General features: G+C 44.4%; 1 protein-coding gene across 1 annotated transcript in view; it reads right to left on the bottom strand.

Moving 5' to 3' along the window:
* Nucleotides 1–830: 830 nt before the first annotated feature.
* ADAM22 (ADAM metallopeptidase domain 22) overlaps nt 831–18,349 on the bottom strand; it is a 124,309-nt gene continuing 106,790 nt past the window's right edge. Inside the window, exons 27-33 of the mRNA XM_061996254.1 lie at nt 18,100–18,294; nt 14,762–14,862; nt 14,154–14,220; nt 11,187–11,297; nt 8,844–8,930; nt 1,611–1,734; nt 831–851 (exon numbers count right to left, since the gene is read on the bottom strand). Coding sequence (XP_061852238.1) covers nt 831–851; nt 1,611–1,734; nt 8,844–8,930; nt 11,187–11,297; nt 14,154–14,220; nt 14,762–14,862; nt 18,100–18,294 — 706 coding nt within the window. The remainder of the gene's footprint in view (nt 852–1,610; nt 1,735–8,843; nt 8,931–11,186; nt 11,298–14,153; nt 14,221–14,761; nt 14,863–18,099; nt 18,295–18,349) is intronic.

Genomic DNA, 18,349 nt, shown 5'->3' with positions numbered 1-18,349 from the left:
AGTTGTGACTGTTTCTTTAGGCATTTGGCAAAATACACTTATGTATAACAGCTATTCCTGACATTATCAAATGTTTACATATATACAGTCTGGATACTGAGATTATAAACACGTAAGGTAAAAAAAAGAAGAAGATATAACCCTTGTTTGACATTTGTGTCAAATAGTTGCCTTTCAAAAGCTGTCACCAAAAGAAAATCCTGTATTTCTTATTCCTGCATGCTAGTTTCTACTACAGTATGTTGTTTACCCCTTACATGTGAAAAGGAAAGAACACAAGGTTCATGCACACAGCGTACAAGTTTACACCGGCGGGGCTCTCCGGCAGTTCCCGGCTCCACTCTGCCTCGGGGCTGCAACAGACCAGAGGAAAACCTCTCTTCCCAGCTCCACTCTGCTCTGTCTCAGGGCTGCAACAGACCAGAGGAAAACCTCTCCTCCCAGCTCCACTCTGCTCTGTCTCAGGGCTGCAACAGCCCAGAGGAAAACCTCTCTTACGTGGGACAGCAGCTGGGACTCTAGGGAAGTGTATCTGGCATCATGCAGGACAGCCTTGGCACGGCCGGGCTAATTATCCCATTAATTAACCATTTTGGTTGTTCATCAATTCTGCAAAATACTAATCAACAAAAAAAAGAAAGAGGGAAAAAAAAAAGACTGCTTTTTCCTTCCCTTCTGGATGAAAGGAAGCTCTCACTGCGATCACGGGCGTCTCTCTTGATCTTTTGAGTTGTCTGACGAGCAGATGAATGTGCAATGACTCAGTGGTGCTGAGTTCCTATAAAAGTCGAAGTAAACAGTTCTGATGTCACCCCAGGAAAACAGTGTGGCTAAATGGAAGTCTCCCATAGCTGGAAAGGGGGAAAAGGAACACAAACACATATTGAACATCAAGGTAAAACGGGTTGTTTACACAGACAGAGTGAGGAGCTTGTTTGGGGAACTGCATCTACATTACTTGGGTCACCAAGGCTATGCCCTTGGTCCTCTCCCAGCCATTGGTGGGTCTCTGTTCAGACCACAAAGTCTTGAGCATTTCAGCATGATGACTCGCAGTCAGCACAGCAAATGGCTGTGGCTGGGAGGGCAGAGAGTTTGAAGGAAAAAGGGCAGACTTACACAAGCATCTGCTATGTCTGAACTAGCACAAAGGAAGCAATAGCTCAGATGGAAATCACCACCCGCTGCCTGCCCCAGAAGCTCCTGCTCACCTTGGGGGGACTCAGGTCACACAGCAGCAAAGTCCCTCTGGCTCTGTGAGGGCTTGATGCAAGCCCTTCACATCCCCCTTAGCTGGAAAGCAGTTATCCCCCAGCCTGAAGGAGAGGTGCTGGCAGCATCAGCCCCCTGGAAGGGGTAAGGGAGGAGAGGTAGGCTGCACGTCCTCTGCAGGGTTTAAGAGCAATCTGAGTGGATATCTGTTAACGCAGCCATTGAGATCTGCTCTGTTTGCTGCCAGAATCTCAGCCTGCAGCAGCCTCTGGAGTTAAAGGCTGGAAGTTGCACTGCTGCTCTTGCCTTAGCCAAAGGTGCTGATCTGCCACACTTTCCCTTTGAAGAACTACCAGGAAACCGAGTCACTGACACACACAGAGAAGAGGGACACATACCCTGGCACTTTGCCTGTTGGCTTTTTTCTCCTCATCAGGAAGTGGTGGCATCGGGTAAGGGTATTTTCTGCTGGAAGCAATAGATCCAGTGGAGGAGGATGGAGACTTTGCAGGAGACAGTGTCCTGAGATGTTGAAACACACAAAATAAATGTGATGTCTTCGGGTCCTAGCACTTCAACAGCAACTGCCATTACTCTGAAGCTTGGTTCAGAACCAAGTATGTAACTTATTCTCTCAATATCAGGGAATAAAGTTGTTTGATCAGTAGTCTAATAATTTTATGAGGTGAATAAAGGAGTTTATAGCTTTCAGGAGCACTGGAAGAAAAAAAAAACCCTACAATTTCCTACTTCTTATTAGAACTGTATTGCAGGACAACAATGATCTCTTAGAACTGTAATTAATCATTATCAAATTAACAAACCAAATGTGCAACTGAATAAATACCAAATTAAAAGATAGCCACGGCATTGTGAAGCCAAAAGAGAAACAGAGGCTGTATAAATACAAGCTCAACAATGTTCTTCTGCCAGTGACTAAATGGCAATTCTCACTGTCTTTAGGTGTATCTTACACATCTCCCATATAGATACAAAGATAGAAAATAAAGCTATCACTTTTTATAACACATTCATTTACACAGATGCATGCACTCAGAGGCCAAACTGTTAGTTGTGAGGTAACAAAGGCATATACAAAGTGCTAAGAACAAATTATTAGACATGCAAGCATCATACAGTGCATATTGTTCCAGCCAAAGAAAGAGTCTGATGAGAATATACAAAAATGGACTGATTAGTCAATGGCAATCAGCATTTCTGTACAAGGTGAGTAGAGTAAGCAGGAGCAATTCAATGTTTGTATCACATGAAAGGCATTTCTTTTTCATGTCAATAAGGCAGCAGCACATTATTGACTGAAATTTTATACCCAAGGAAAACTCCTACACTGCTGTTGGGGAGATTCTGCACTTTTCCCACTGGAGAGGTTCCTGTCAGGCTCTACATCTGGGCACATTAAGAAGGGTGGGAAAAAAAAGCCCCAAAGTAGAAAGATTGAGCTACCCTGGCCTTCTTGTTCTGGTTTGCAGAACGAGGGCGTTATTCAAAAGATGGGTAAGCACATCAACCAGGCCCTGAGTGCTGCTACCTACTGTCTTCTGAACTGGCATCCCTAAAGACAGGCTTCCCTCAGCTTCCACAGGCAGGTCTTCCACACCTCCCAGAGGCAGCAGGGGAATGCATCTGTAGACCTTGGTGGTGGGCACCATCGGTGATAGCAAGGAGCCAGCCCTCATCCCTGGCAGACAGCCCCACATCCCTGCCTCTGGCGTTTGCAGGATCAGGTCTTTCATCTAGAGCAGATTACAGCCAAGGTAGGGTCCCCTCTTGTGTCTGGAATTGCTTTGTATCTCTATAACTAAGTGAAACTCATTTACCTTTCAACAATTATATTCTCATCTTGGACCAGAGTTATCAGTTTGTTGTGTCTGTAGCTCCCTGCAACACTACACTCTCTTGTCTCCCATACAAACAGTGCTTGATGGTAAGCTGTCAATGGGACTTATATGGTGAGAGCTCTTCTGGCTCACAATGCCCTAATGCCTCAAGCAATAGTTTCTAAGCTCAACAGCACTTTAGGTTGGTGCAATTGTCCAAACACAGAAGCCCACATCTTCAGCACGTGCACTTTGATCACCCATTAAGATGAGCTGGACATACACGAATGTTTTCAGGGAGGGAATCTCAAACAGCTACTGCAGGATAAAAGAAAGTGTTTGTATGGCCAGCATCACAGGTTTGGGCACCAAACTGCACATGCAAGAAAAAAACATCAATAAAAAGGGGAAAAAAAGCAGGGAAAGGTTCTCAACAGTGCCCTGCTGTTCACTGCTCATACAAGTCCTCTCATCTCTGCTCACACCCGGACTGAGAAGGATCACTAGTGAACTCTTAGTGGATCCAGAATGATAAAAGCCAGAAGTGGAAGGGAGGAATGCAAAGAGAGATGATTTTACTTATTATTATAAGCCAATTTTTCACCAATGTTGCTCCACAGCTGCAGTAGAATTTGAAATCTTCACATTTAAATTTATGACAGTGCACCTGGAGATTAGAGTCAAGGAACTAGGGGTGTCAGACCTGACTTGGCAAGTCCTGTCAGAAAGCTGTTTCAGTAGGTGCCACAGCCAGGAGATATGGTGCTACACGGAATGAAGGCATCTCCCCTCCCTTGTGCCACAACCAGGCACAGCATCCCCTCCTGCACACCACAGGCTCTTCCCACGGCTTTAGGCACTGCAAGAGGAGTTCATGGTGAGAGGGAAAGCTATGGTCAATCTACCTGTCCATCAGCTTGAGCAGGTGACCCTGAAAGGAGTAAGAACTCCCCCAAGGATGAGGCATCTGGAGCATTCTTCTCTGCACAGCAGGTCCTCTGACCAGGATCCCTAACGGAGCCTTTAGCCAGGCAGCTTTGCACCACAGCTCAAAACACAATGCTGCCCTTGCCAAAGATTTTGAAGCCCAGACCTCCAGCATAGCCACCTACATTTCCCTCTTCTCAACCGCTCCACTACAGTTTGCATCCCTCATGTGCCCGCTGCAGCTCGCCTGTCCGGGCAAAGCTACAGCCGCTACCTGGAGAATGCAGTTGCACACTTAAAGAAACGACCTTGCCTTCCCCTCACAGGGCCTCACCACTTATTTCTGCTACAGTTATGTGCTGGGTTTTGTCATCTTTTGTGTTGTCTGCCAAGACTGTGAAAACATATCACCACAAAGTGCATGCTCAGAGGTCTTACAATGCATCTTGTGTGATAAGAGCAGTTGTTTGAGGTGGTTTGCATCACCTTTCGGGTTATACCCTGCAACTGTGTATGTGCTGTGTATCCCAGATTTACATATACTTTAAATGAGAAAGAGCCAGACATGACCTTTCTCATTTACAGGATGGAAGACAGATAGCATTCAGGGACACTTGCAGGTTATGCTGGGGTTAAAGGTAGGCAAAACTTTGCAGTTTTGGTCAAGGGGTGGGATCCATTGAGCTTTCACTTGGGGTTTTAGTTCTCCTGCTATCCAATCCATTAGCTTTCATGCCAAATGTTGTTTCCAGCTGAAATTTATCCAAGAGACTAGGCCTGCATTCTGCCCTGTATGCTCCACAGTGGACACTCAGAGGTTTCACTGCCAATCCCAAATGAAGCCATGCACCTCAACACGCTGCACCAGTTCCAATTTATGACCAGAAAGCAAGGTGTAGCGACCGCTTTGTGTCCCATCTTTCTATCCTACAAGCCAAAACCAAAGAGTGTAGGAAGACCACGCTGTGATTCCCATCAGGAAGCCCCTGCACACACTCTCCTGCAGCCAGGTGCCTGCCTCCTTCACCTTCTCACCTGAACAGGGACAGTGCTGGCCCACAAGAGACAAAGTGGAACACATCACCTGGTCACACAACTAATCATCTGGGGACTTGGAGCATCATTTTAGCTGGCCTCAAGGCAGGTGGCCCTGACAGAGCTGATCTGTTCACAAGCTGTGCTCAATTCTGTTTTGCAGACTGAAATGATTTAATGGAATTCAGTTAATAACATCCAACCTGGTGAAAGCATTCCAAGCCCAAATGTAGATACCATCAGTCTAACCTGACCTTTGCTGCTGTGCGTTCAGCTCTTTGTAGGACATTATCAGCTTCAATTATCCCACATTAGGAAGCTGGGATCTTCTGGATACACCCACATGGCTAAACTTTTTAACCTTTGAAATGTGGTTCCTTTTAAAAACCACAGATGTGTGCAAGACCCCTCTGGAAGTGCAGCAGCAGAGGGGAAGCTCAGCTTGGCTTGGCTCGTGGGGGGCTGCAGAAGAGGCCAAGGCTGTGGCTTGAGCCACTCACTTCAAGCACTGCACAGCAACTGCCCCAGCAGCTGGCATTCACATGTTTCCATGAACTCTCCTCCCTAACTCTTGAAATGAAATCCCCATCCCACTGACACCCACAGGCATTTTGTTTGTTGTCTGCCAACACAGCCAGTACTTTGCTTCAGCTGTCATGGGGAAAACTTCTCTTTCTTTCTCTTTAAGCACGTTCCGAAGCTGCCTCAGCACAAGCAGGGAACTAATGGCTGCTCCTGGCTCTGGCCTCAGCTGGATGCTCAGAGAAAGGCAATGAACCTGGCAGAGCAGGTCAGCTGAGGGGAAGCCAAGAAGAAACTGAGGAAGCTGACAGCAAGAACACCAAAGCACATTGAAAATGGGGAGGAAATGACAGCCTGTTATCACCTGCCTTCCACGTCCCTTGCCAGCACCCTTCAGATACAGGACACCCATTTGCCTTCTGGGTATGTGCCCTCAATCCCCATCTAAAAAAAAATCTGTTTTCCCTGTAAACTATTTTTCTATTTAAATAGAATCAAAGTTACTGCAAATATTTGCATTAAATCATTGCTTCAGTAGCTGCCTCCCAGCCTTTGGTTTGTTTGTAATCATCTACAGCAATGCCACAGTTTAGGATTCTGGCAGTTTATTTCCTGATACCATCATGCTTCCTGAGCCCTTCAAGATGCAGTGAGGACCTGGAGTAATCCTTCACGATATTTCCTAAGGTCAGTCTGTGCAGGAGCCACTGTAACCAGCAGTAACAAAAGAAACAGTGGTGTCACACTGCTGAAACAGCACACCTTGCAGCAAAGCTGCAACCAGGGAAAGGTTTCCTGCCTGGGGATGGTTGCTGAGCTCATGTAGCTATGGCCTGGCACAGAAAATGAAAATCTAAGCCTATGCTTTGAGCAGGAGAATGAGATTTTTTCTCTATAACACTTATTTTCTTCCTGAAGGGAATCCCACAGCTGGGAGCTTTCAGGCACCAGAGACATCAGCTTACTGTTATGATCCCCATCAAGGAAAAGTACTTAGAGAAATACCCAATAGATTTGTAGACTAGAAAAAATTAACAACTAGGCCACCAGGTGAGAGAGAAACTCTGCTTTATACACACATTTTGAACCTGCCAGGGAAAGTCTTTGTGACACCAATTGTCCCCGTTTTCTGGAAAACTGCATCACTCCCAGGACTTGCAGGAAGCACTTTTGTCTGTCTTTGCAATTCTGCCTGAACTCTACCTGCCACAGCACCAGTCATCAACACTTTACTCTTAGAACTATGAGGGGGACAAACGAAACAGGAATGTTATTAATCTCAGGCTGGCTTTAAAAGTAAAGACAATTCAAAGTCTAGCAACAAAAATACAACCATGGTAGTACCTGGTGTGAAGATCTCATCCTGGGCTATGGCTCCTAAACTGTGGTATTAGCTAGACTGGCTGACTTCAGCCCATCTTTCTGGTTATTCAAACAAGATTTGGTTTGTTCTGGTGGTGAATCTTCACAGGCTCAAAGGACAGACACTTGATGTTCAGACACACTGTTCTTTGGAACAGTATTTTCCTGTCCATGACAGGACACTAATAAAAACAATCCTCAATGACAGGAAAACTATAGCTGAGTTTTGGGGAGGAATTATTCAGTGTGACCTCTCATAAGCCCATGGCAACTCATCCCAGGAAAAAATGTGATCCTTAGCCTGCAGATTACTTCCCTCATGGTCACCTCAGTTCATTGGGACTTGCAGGTTTCTCAGCTTATTCTAGTTTCTCTCATTTATTAAAGTACTGCTGCAGACAACCATTAGCAGGCTGCTATGGTGTAAAGTCCTTAATTTGTGTTTCATCTCTGCTGCTGTACACCCCTTAAAACCCACATGGGTCAGCTTAATCCTCCTCAGCATGCAAAAAAAAGAAAGCAGCTTGGATTATCTGAAATACAACTAAAAATGTGACATATTCAGTGCAACAGCTGAAAACCATCAGGGGCTGGGAATGCTCCCATCAGTTTAATCTGGTTACTAAACCAAGATATGCTGATATTAAAAGATGAAAACCAAATTAAGACCATCCACACAGGAATTTAAACCCCATTAACTAAACCAGCTGAAGGAATATATTTTAAACTAGTGCTGTCTTCATATCCCATCAAAGTCTTTGTTTATTGAGGCCACAGGGGTTCTGATACAAACATCCTGAAAGGCAGCTACGGGGTTAGTTATGGGCGAGCGACTGACAGCCTGACCTGAACAACAAAGGTCCAGAGGCTATGCTTAAGGAAAGGCTTAGCTAATAAAAATACACCTCATTTCTAGTGTGAGTTTGCCTAATTTCACCTTTCAGTGATTTTTGGTCACTACCAGCCTCAGTCTAAAGGACTTGCCACAGAGGTTTTTGCTCCACGTGCAGTTACGTGGACTTTATGGCAAACCTTTAGTTGCTCCATTAAACTGAACAGCTTGAGGCCCTGAAGTCCATTTTACATTTTCCCAGGGCTGAAACCTCCCCAGTTCTTGAGCATGCTTGTTCAAGTGTGGACACTAGAACTGGACCCTCTATCCTCATGCTAAAACCAGCGATGATTTGTCGTAAATCGCCTTCCATTCTCTCCCACGCTCACAAGCTTCTGCCTCAGCTGTGGGATTGTGTCTTTTGGAAGCCTATTAAACTGTTCTCAGTCTCCTGACTCATGTACAACAGGATGCCTCAATCATGCTGCTTCTTCAACTTGGAATTTATCGAGTAACACACGCTTTCCCCTCTCACAAAGCAGGTGGTATTTTTGGTTAACCCTACACTCACTTGTAACAGATTCATTAGCAGTTTGACAAATAGAGCACAGAGTATATTCTCATACATTTCGTTTTCCAATTGCAATAGATTGTTTCATTGTATGCTGAGGGTAAAACACCACTACTTTTAATTCTTTTTGCATTTCAATTTTAGTATGCACTATATAAGACAGTGGGTAGAACCAACGTGTTATGGAACCACTTGGCTTTAGTAAATTACTATTTCACTTACTACTTTATTAGTGATAAAGATGTCTCATGCCCATCAAACACTACTTGGCAGAAAATGATGAGGAAGCTACTACAAGCTACAAGATGATGGTGGGAATGCATGCACTACACAACACCCTTTTCAAATGGCTTCATTAAAACATTCAGAAAATAACTGTAAGTTGCACGTGAAGCCAAAAAACAGACACCAAAATGCAGCAAAAGAAGAGGGGCCCTTTGCACCTACAGTAACTTGTATTGACTTATACAAGGTAGGAGTCCCAAGACATTTGTATATGCTGGAACAGGTCTTAAAAATGATATAGAATTAATTTACAAAATACCTAAAGTATGGTCCTTCAGTGTTTTTATTCACATCTTCTACCCACTTAGCTACATTATATTCTCTTTTGAACCATGGGTTTAAATACCTGCAGAAAGCAATGGAAGGAACAGAGAAAGCAGAAGAACAAGAATAGAAAATCTGAGAACACACAGCACAAGCTTAGCAAGGATGTCTTCATCCCCAAAATGCAAGTGAATATGGCAAATAAATCAGTATGGATGTTGGGTGAGGACTAGGCAACGTGTACAACTGCATGAGAAAATCTGGCCTACAGGACGACTCTCGTGATTGCTGAATCTGGAAACTCTTTGGGATACATCATTCATGTCATGTCTTAAGGGTAAAATTCACTCCTATGCAGAGGGCCAGCACTAAGCTCATGGTGTGAACTCCACTCATGATCTCAGAACACGGCTAAAGGGGCAATTTGGCTCCAATCCTTCGGTCCTTGTTGAAGACACGTTTGCACCCCTCTAGAATAAAGAGCAAAATAACATCTCAGTGAGCACAAACACTTGGGCTTGGCCCTTTTTACAGGAATGAATTTTGGCCTCAGTGTGTTAAAAGGCTTGAACTGTTTCCCATCACAGTGGCAATTTTTCTGCTTATGTGCAAATAACCCTCTGATTTTTCAGTGGCTGTTTAACGTGGTGGAGCCACGAGAAGCTTTCATGGAGGTGGGCTGCAGAGTTCTCTCACATTTTACAGAAGCAATCCTGATGCAGAGTTCTCTCACATTTTACAGAAGCAATCCTGATGCAGAGTTCTCTCACATTTTACAGAAGCAATCCTGATGCAGAGTTCTCTCACATTTTACAGAAGCAATCCTGATACCAAAGCCACACTTTTTAGGGAAAACCAAAAAAGTCTGAGCTGCATATTCATATTAGTTACATGAAAACTATGAAATAAAGACAGTGTTGAATTACCTGACAGTAACATTACCAGGGAAGAAGAAATCCTTTCTTTGGAAGTGGTTTCCCTTAGCCCACAGTGACAAATATGTCATCCACTGTCATGTCATGAAAACAAGGGGAATGTAGGAACAGGAGCCTGCCTGGTTCAATTTAAAGCCTGGTCTTTTTGTGTAAGAATGGCAACAGTTTAATGATTATTTGTGACCATCACCTCTATATAACAGAGACTAGCACACTCTGAAATGTGAAACATTTTAACAAGCTGTAACAAAAAGGGGAAGAAAATTCATCTTCAGGTTGTTTTTTATCTTTCTGGGTCAGTTCTCAACACCTTTGACTACAACAGCAGCTCCAATGACCTCATACATGGGAACAGGCCTCACAAGGGACTGCTTACATAGATGAGTAAAGGTTGGGCCAGATGATGTTGCTCAATCAACCCCCATCAATATTTCAGACCACGTTGACAAACAAAAGCAGCAGCACTTTTTCGACTTCTTTTTGCTCCTTTTTTGCTCTGGAACTTCTCCTCCCCGCCCCGCACAAGCACAGCCACAGCTCTCAGAGAGTACTCTGCCCTCAGCCACAAGTGCTTCTAAACAGCTTCCTCAGCTCGTTTACTTATCAGGAATCAGGAGTGCTTTATGCTTTCCAGTTTGGGCTCTCAGAGAAGGAAAACATCAAAAGTGGTAGCGCAGCAACGGATGAACTTCAAGTGAAGCACCAAGGCTGACGCCAGCATCACCAGGAACTCATCAGCTTGGGCTTTAGCTTTAGTTGGAGGTGCAACTACACATTGTCTTGTACTCACTGCAGTACTTTTGACTTGCTTTTTGGGTTTTTTTTTCATTGGAAAGGGTCTTTTGGTAACCATGAAACACTCCCAATCCAGCTTTCCTGTGTTAGAAAACAAAAGTGGACCGTGGTATCAAAGCATGCAGTTGCTGCACAACCGTGTTGCAGGGTTTCCTGGGTCTGGCTGGGTTACAGACCACCCTTCACCACCCCCCATTCATCTCTGCCAGAAAGGTTAAACTCGGGTCACTGCAGATCACTACACAACACCACCAGAAAGCTCTTGGGCTCATCTTCCAGGCCACACATTCCTTAGGGATGGCCAGAACACTCATGTTGAGTGGGAAATTCTGCCTTCAACCACAGGTGTCCCTACAGGTAAAGCCTACAGCTACACCAACAGCTCCATTTGGCTTGCAGAGCAACATGCAGGAAGGCAAAAGACCTGGGGCTCAACAGTCCTCGTCCTCCTCAGGCTGGCAAGGAGGAAGGTTAGCTAGCACTGCATCAGCAGGAGCACCTCCAAGCAGTCACGGTGTTTTGCCACACTGAAACTATTGTATACTGAGGGAAGGGACTTGTCACGGGATAAAAAGGCAGCCCAGAATGCAGGGGCAGCTGAGACTGACCTGTGATCCCGACTCCCTGTTTGGGGGTGCTCAGAACCCCCTGGGCTTATGCCTTGGGCCGGGATTTGGTGGGCGAGAGAAAGCCCAGGCTCAGATGCATGGGTTACCCTGCTGCAAAAAGACAATATATAACAGAAAATCTAAGCCAGAGATGTTTGTATCAGTTATAACAACAAGGAAGGAAGACAAACAGAGGAGAAGCAGTGCAAATTAACCAAGGTCAGAACCACTGTTTGCCAAAACGCATCTTCCCTGGGACCTGTTTTAACATAAGCTCCCAATTATACTGCCAAGTTATCCAAAAAGCTCCTGTTATCATTCCTGGATGACTCTAACTGATTTTAATACAAAGCTGGGTTTATCAGGTCATTCCACCAACCCCATTTGTGGAAAAGCTGCAGAGACCTGTTGGCATTCCTTCTGTGTGAGCTGAAGCACCTGCCTTCAGTAAAGTACACCAATTTTGGTTTAAATTATCTAGAAACAATTCAAAAACACCTCAAAAAGACCTTTACCAGTCTCCATAGAGCTATACCCTTAGCAGAAGCCTTGCTGATGTACCTGTTAGTTTTAAGGGGTGGCATAAAGGCGTGCACAGTCCTGTTCTCAGGACATGCCCAATGTGTTTGCAACCCTCCTGCCAGGGCTGCAGAGCTCAAACCTTGCTCAGTACTTAGGAAATGCTACCTATATTAGCAAAGGCATGAAATGTCTATCTGCTGCTTGGCCATATCCAAAAAAACATCCCTTGTGCATGTATCAAATACTTTTGTAGGCCACTGTACTAGTGCACAGCTGCTTAAAAATAAAACTGGGTTTCTGCATGAGGTATGGCACAACTGAAGCCAATTTTCTAGGGGTTAACTACACTGTCTCTACTACTAACAGGAGATCAACAGTGTCACCCTTTTTCCTCTATTTCAACAAGCATTGGACTCCCAGGGAGCACAGAGGTGGACTTTTCAAGTGATCACCCTCAACTTTCTCTGCTCATAAGTTACCTCTCTAACCAGAGCCACTCTGAGCTCTCAGCAGTTCTCTCCTTCCCCCACCAAATCAGCACAGCACATGGATGGTTCAGCAGGAACTCTCTCTCCAAGGGCTTGTCAAGGAGACTTGGACAAGCTCTGTCATCCCATGCAGCTCAGGACTGACCCCATCAGGAGAAAGAGCATTTTCCTGCCTGGCAGGAACACACCTGCTGTGTTTCATCCCCACCAGGCTGCTGCACAGCCCTGGAGAAGTACAAACCTCCTCCCTCTCGCACCAGGGCTGATGCTGGGTTGGGAGACCGTAACAAGCAACAAGACAGAGAGCAGAGAACTAGGTGCAAATTCAGGGATACCTGAAATTTACACCAAAAAAGATTTCCAACTCACACTCTCTCTGTCTAACCCACTTAGTAGTGCTCCAAAGTTCTCAGGGCAAATGTATAATACACTAGCTGAGCAGCACACAGAACAAAATACGTCCCTTGGGGTTTTTTCTTGCTTTTACTGAAAACAATGCTCTTCCCATGCAGTTAAATTCACTCTGTTAAAAAGAGCTGATGTGGTTTTTACTCTATATGGACCAGTTCACCTGTGCTGAATGATGGAATAAAGGTATTCTGGGTTTTTGTTTTGTTGGGGGTTTTTATAACAAAGTTTAAGAAATACAATTGGAAAATGAAGAACACAGGACAAGCTTCTATGGAACAATGTGGAATCTCATTTGTGTTCTTGGCAGTTTGATCAGACTCATTTTGCTTTTATCAAACTGTCTCATGCAAGGGGAAAAAAAATAAGCAAAATAACATTTTGGTAAGAGTTTATCAGCACAAAGACCAAGAGTACTTGACAGATAAACCCCTCCAAGGGATCTAGGGTTAAAATTTCTGGTTCCATGTGGCCACTTTGACCTGTCATGTTTTCATTTCAATGGGCATCAAACTATTACTGCTGTAACTTGTAACAGAGGGTCTTCTCTACAAACCTTTCTGAGCCTACTCACCTCCAGACAGTGCACTGCATGTGGAAGACAAGTTTCAGAACAAACTCAAAATCTCCAAACCAAAGAAAGCAGGGCCCAGAGAGGAATTAGTGTTATTAGTTTGCAGCAGGATTGGTATCAAGCCCATTTGCTCACAGAGCTGCAAAGTTAGTACTAGCGGTACAGGGAAAGGGCACTCTGGTCACCACCATGGGGTTGTTCTGTGTGGTGGAAGTGCTGTAAGAGCAGCCAGTGCTTGACAAGCTCAGAGATTATGTTTCCAGCCATTCACTGTTCATTCACAAAAGGAGCCTGAACCATGGAGCTTAAGTAGGTAAGAAAGGCTTTTTCTCTATGGGGAGCACTGCACACATGGGCTCTTCAGTTAAGTGTGAGCAATAAATCAATAAGAAAGCAACTCTAAGCCATATTGGAAAGGGCTGGGATCAGTCACTTGGTAAAGCTTCTGGTTACCCATTGATTTCAGGGCTTGCTCAAGACTGGCTGTATCAGGCTTACAGCAACAAAAACTTCAGGGTACTCTCAAAGCAGCCAGATACTTCCCTTAAAACCTCCAGGCAGGTAACACACAGATACAAATCTCTAACTCTGCAGTGGCCCAAGCCAAGGTGAAGACAAGGGTAGGAAACAGGTTATCAGAAATTCAGTATTGAACCAGGATACATTCAGCAATGGCAGTTTACTGTAGACAACAGCCTGCAGCGATGGTGCAGGCTGCCACCACGGCTGGGAATTGCTACGTGAGGAAGGAAGCCTACATCAAAAACAGAACTGACAGTTAATTTTCTTGAAGAACACATAAAAAGAGCTTGAAAGACGGTAGCCAAACCATTTACCAGATTATCAGTCAGCAATCAGAATGGGCCACAGAGCAAAAATGCAGCTGTCTACTTTTCAGTACTCTTACTCTCCATCTACAAAACAGAAACATGAAAACTGCACATTTTGGCTTCGCTTTTATGAGTTTAGACTTACTCAGTTGAATTAGACCGTGGCCTAAATCTTTTGCCTCTGACTTTCTTTCTGTTTCCTCCTATATTACCTGAAAGAAATCAAAGGATAAAGACAGATGGTAAAACAACATGAAAGTCACCTGGATGCCACGCCAAACTGTATATTCTGTTTGCATCCCCAGCAAAAGAGTTGTTACCTCATTAGCTTTAACCACTTCAAAGTCACAGGTAAGCCCCTCTTCATTCACCTCAGACCTTAGGCAATCTTTCCCTACTTTTTGCTGCAACTGTGCAGAGCAAAAAAATCTCCTTGACTTCATCTTTTATTTGAGAAAAATCACTGTACTGAAAGAAAATCACCTGACAAAAATCACAGGATGTGGCAAGAGTGTGACTAGACTTCTTTTTCACATTAGCTCACGCTGGAGGAATGGGAGAAATTAAATGGCATTCCTGTGTGACAAAGCATTGTGCATAAAAAAGCTAAATCCTAATTCCAGGTTAACAAAAATCAGCACAGTCTTAAGGAGTCATGCTTCTGTCTGTCCTGGGATAAGCTAAATTTTCAGCAGGGCAGCAATGGCCCAGAGGTTGGTTTCCACTGTGGCCAGCACAGAGGTTCCCACTTACCTTGCCAAGAATTACTCCTAGGCCTCCCATTTTCACAAATGTCTGAAATATGCTTTGTGTCTGGGATCCTTTCACTCCAGGAATGAGATAATCCATTTGACCTGGAACAGGAGGGCTCAGATGTGGTTATCGTTAAGGGTAATGTCTCACGTCAGCGTTAGCTCAGTGGTTCAGAGAGTCACATTCCCAATGCCTGGGACATCACACAGCCTAAGGTCTGTCTGCACTAGCAGAGTGTCCAGGATGTCTGGTTAAGCCCTGCAGTTACCCTCCACAGCTGCTCAGTGTGCCCACATTCAAGAGCCAGGCTTCAGCACTGTGCTTCCTCACAGGTCTGCTGTGGAAAGCACCAACACCAGTGCATCTCCTCTGGATTTGCAGCTCACCCCAGTTCTGAGCTGGAAGATATTCTTCCAGCTGTGCCCATCTCTAGGTCTTCCCATCTCAGAGTCAAGCACATCCCACCTTCAGGCTGCCCACTCCCTCCTTGTGCTACCTCCTCAGGAAAGCTTGGGCTGCTTCCCTCACCTCAGCTACCAGTCCCAGGTGCCCAGCAGTCTGCATCCTCCCACTCACAGCTGGTAGTTCCAGTGGTGGAGTAACTCTGCCTCATTTTTCAATTTCTAGCATATTTTGTCAGCCAGTCACTGCAGTGATGCTAAACTCAAAGCCAAAACCAGTCTTCATACCTAATAAAGTGCTTGGTGAAAACGAAACATTTTCCTTCCTCTTATGTTCCCTCTAAGAGCCAGTGATGTGCGTGGTGATGCCCAACACGTGGGGTTTTGCAACATGCTCCCTCCTGTTATACTAGAGCAGTTGCTCAGCTGATTGCCATGAGAGCTACAATTCTTTCCAAAAGAGAAAAAGAAACATGAGGAAGCTGAAGACTGGTCAGATTAGGTAACTTATTACAAAGAAGCTGCACTTAAAGGACCTATTTCTGCAGTTTCCAAGTCTGGATCCTCTTGCATTTTTCAGTCCCTGCTCCCCTTGGAGGGTGGGTATCTGAGAGATGCTCTTCAGTTTCTAGAAGACCAGACAAACCACAGCCTCAGGGTTTCATTAACTCAAACTTAATTACAGCACAAAATGTCTGAGAACCAACAGATCCACTGACAAACTTTTTACTCATTTTCTCCTCCTAAAGGTCTACTTCCAGGCTCATGAATGTCTTTCTAGATACTAGTTTTGGTGTTTGCTCCTTCATAATAGCAACAGTTATCACAAAATCACGTCTTAACCCTTGAACATCCTCGGAATCCCAACTAACACACCATAGTGCTTTCCAGCATAGAGAAGTGCAGGCAGCTAATGGCTCAGCCCAGTCCAACATCTCCCAAGGGATGTCATCCATAGCTGCACACAGAGCAAATCAAAACCAGCTTGGAAAGGAGGAAACAGCATTCAAATGGAAGGACTATGTCAGCTCCACCACAACGTTAATGGAATATTTATCAGACTTACTTTTCCAGACTTGACAGTGGCACAACATACCTGAAGTGGTGGTGGAGAACAACAAAACTCTCTAGTACAGACAGACCTTAGAAACCATCAGCTTTTTGGAACAAATAATAAACAGAGACACATGAAAGAAATGAAGCATGGAAAGAAACAGAGACACTGAAGGAAAGAAAAACCGCATTAAACGACATTCATTTAAAATGAGGCTGGTTTTTTTCCTCAACTGGTATTCAAACCTGCCCACACAATGCCACAAAAACTTGCTTTCCCAAGACTTTTTTCACAATTTTATCCAAATGAGAAAAGATTCTCCAACACAAACAGTGCATCACTTAAGATTAATGGCCTGCTCCCTGAAAAAAAATGAGTTTACTCACTCACACGTCTGAAAAGCTGAATTTAAAACCCAGAAATCGTTAATTGAACACCACTGGTTTTCCTAATAGCATGTTATCCCAGAGCAGACTGAACAAGGTTGCATAGAGGGTCAAGTTGTTCTACCCAAACAGCAAATGTATCCCTTCCCTAACATTTTCTTTACGTTGTTTGAAATAACAGAGAAAATGGGTTCATGAGATGCTCAGTTATAGACAGCTCAGTGAGAGATGAACTGAGCACTACAGTTCAGGATTGTCCACTCCCCCTACAACACAGTGCTGCTCATAATTTGTGTCAAAGTGCTAGCTGGAGATTTTCCTCAGGAAAGGATCTCTAGCCACCAAGGGACAGTGAGCAATGTGACCTAATGCCCTCAGCAATTACATCTGACTCTCTGTGCTTTGAAAATGTCGTTGGGTTTTTTAAGTGCCTAGAACAACGACAGAACTGCTGAAACCTGATCAGGGGCAAAATCTAATGCCATCCTTGGTGGCTTATAACAGCAAGCACAGAACTCCAGAAGGTCTTTGTAGGAGGGGCAGGGATGTGCTGGAGAGAGGCCAGTGCAGGGCCACCAAGATGACCAGGGGACTGGAGCATCTTCCTTATGAGGAAAGGCTGTGGGAACTGGGGCTGTTTAGTCTGGAGAAGAGGAGACTGAGGGGAGATCTTATTGACATTTATAAATATCTAAAGGGTGGGTGTCAGGAGGTTGGGACATCCCTTTTTTCTATAGTAGATAGTAACAGGACAAGGGTTGATGGGATGAAGCTGGAACACAAAAGGTTCCACTTAAACATAAGAAGAAACTCTTTCACTGTTTCAGTGAGGGAGCCCTGGCACAGGCTGCCCAGAGGGGATGTGGAGGCTCCTTCCTTGGAGGGCTTCAAGACCCACCTGGACATGTTCCTATGCAACCTGATCTAGGTGAACCTGCTTCTGCAGGGGGGTTGGAATAGATGATCTCTAAAGGTCCCTTCCAACCCCTACCATTCTAGATTCTATGATTATATTCTAAGGTAACACTTGGCGACCATTTCTTGTGTAGTTACTTGTCTAGTAAGTGGAATAAAATGCAAACACCACGATGTTGAAGGTGAGACAGCAACAACATTATCCAGAAGTCTGGGTCAACTCAGTGGATTAACAACACTGACAAATAAAGATGTAAAAATAACATTGAGATTGAACAGTTTATAACTATTATTGAAGCAAGACAGTGTTCCTTGTCTTTGATTACATGACCATTGCTAAAACAAATGTGGGGGGGGGGGTTTGTGCACTTTTTTTCAGGCAGCAATTCCTACTACTTGAAAACAATTCTCAAGCAGGGAGACTATGAACATTTGATTAAGCCAGAATTGGTTTCCAATGAAAAAAAACTTGTCATTCTGGACTATTTGTAATACTCTCAGGTATGGGAGAAAAATCAGTAATCAAAGCACAAAGGAAACCCATTTCAAACATTCCACAAAGAAAGAAGAAAAGACTCAAACCTGCTGCAAAACAATGAAATGTTCTGACTAATGGAATAATGGGTGATGGAACAGGTAGAAATCTGAAAATGCGACAGAAAAGCAGACCTCTTCTTAGAACTAGATGCAGAGTTTGTGCTGACTCCAGGAGGCATGTCGCTATAAAAAGAGTCGGCCTCTCCAGGCTTTTTTACATAATCTCCCTGGGGCATTTCTCTAAAGTATAATAAACATTGTAGAGTCAGAAAACGTGACAGGCACCAGCACACAC

This window comes from Colius striatus, chromosome 5 (genome assembly GCF_028858725.1).
Source record: "Colius striatus isolate bColStr4 chromosome 5, bColStr4.1.hap1, whole genome shotgun sequence".
In the NCBI taxonomy this organism is placed as follows: domain Eukaryota; kingdom Metazoa; phylum Chordata; class Aves; order Coliiformes; family Coliidae; genus Colius; species Colius striatus.
Note: the sequence above shows the minus strand (reverse complement) of the source record. Positions and strands in the feature narration are given on the sequence as shown.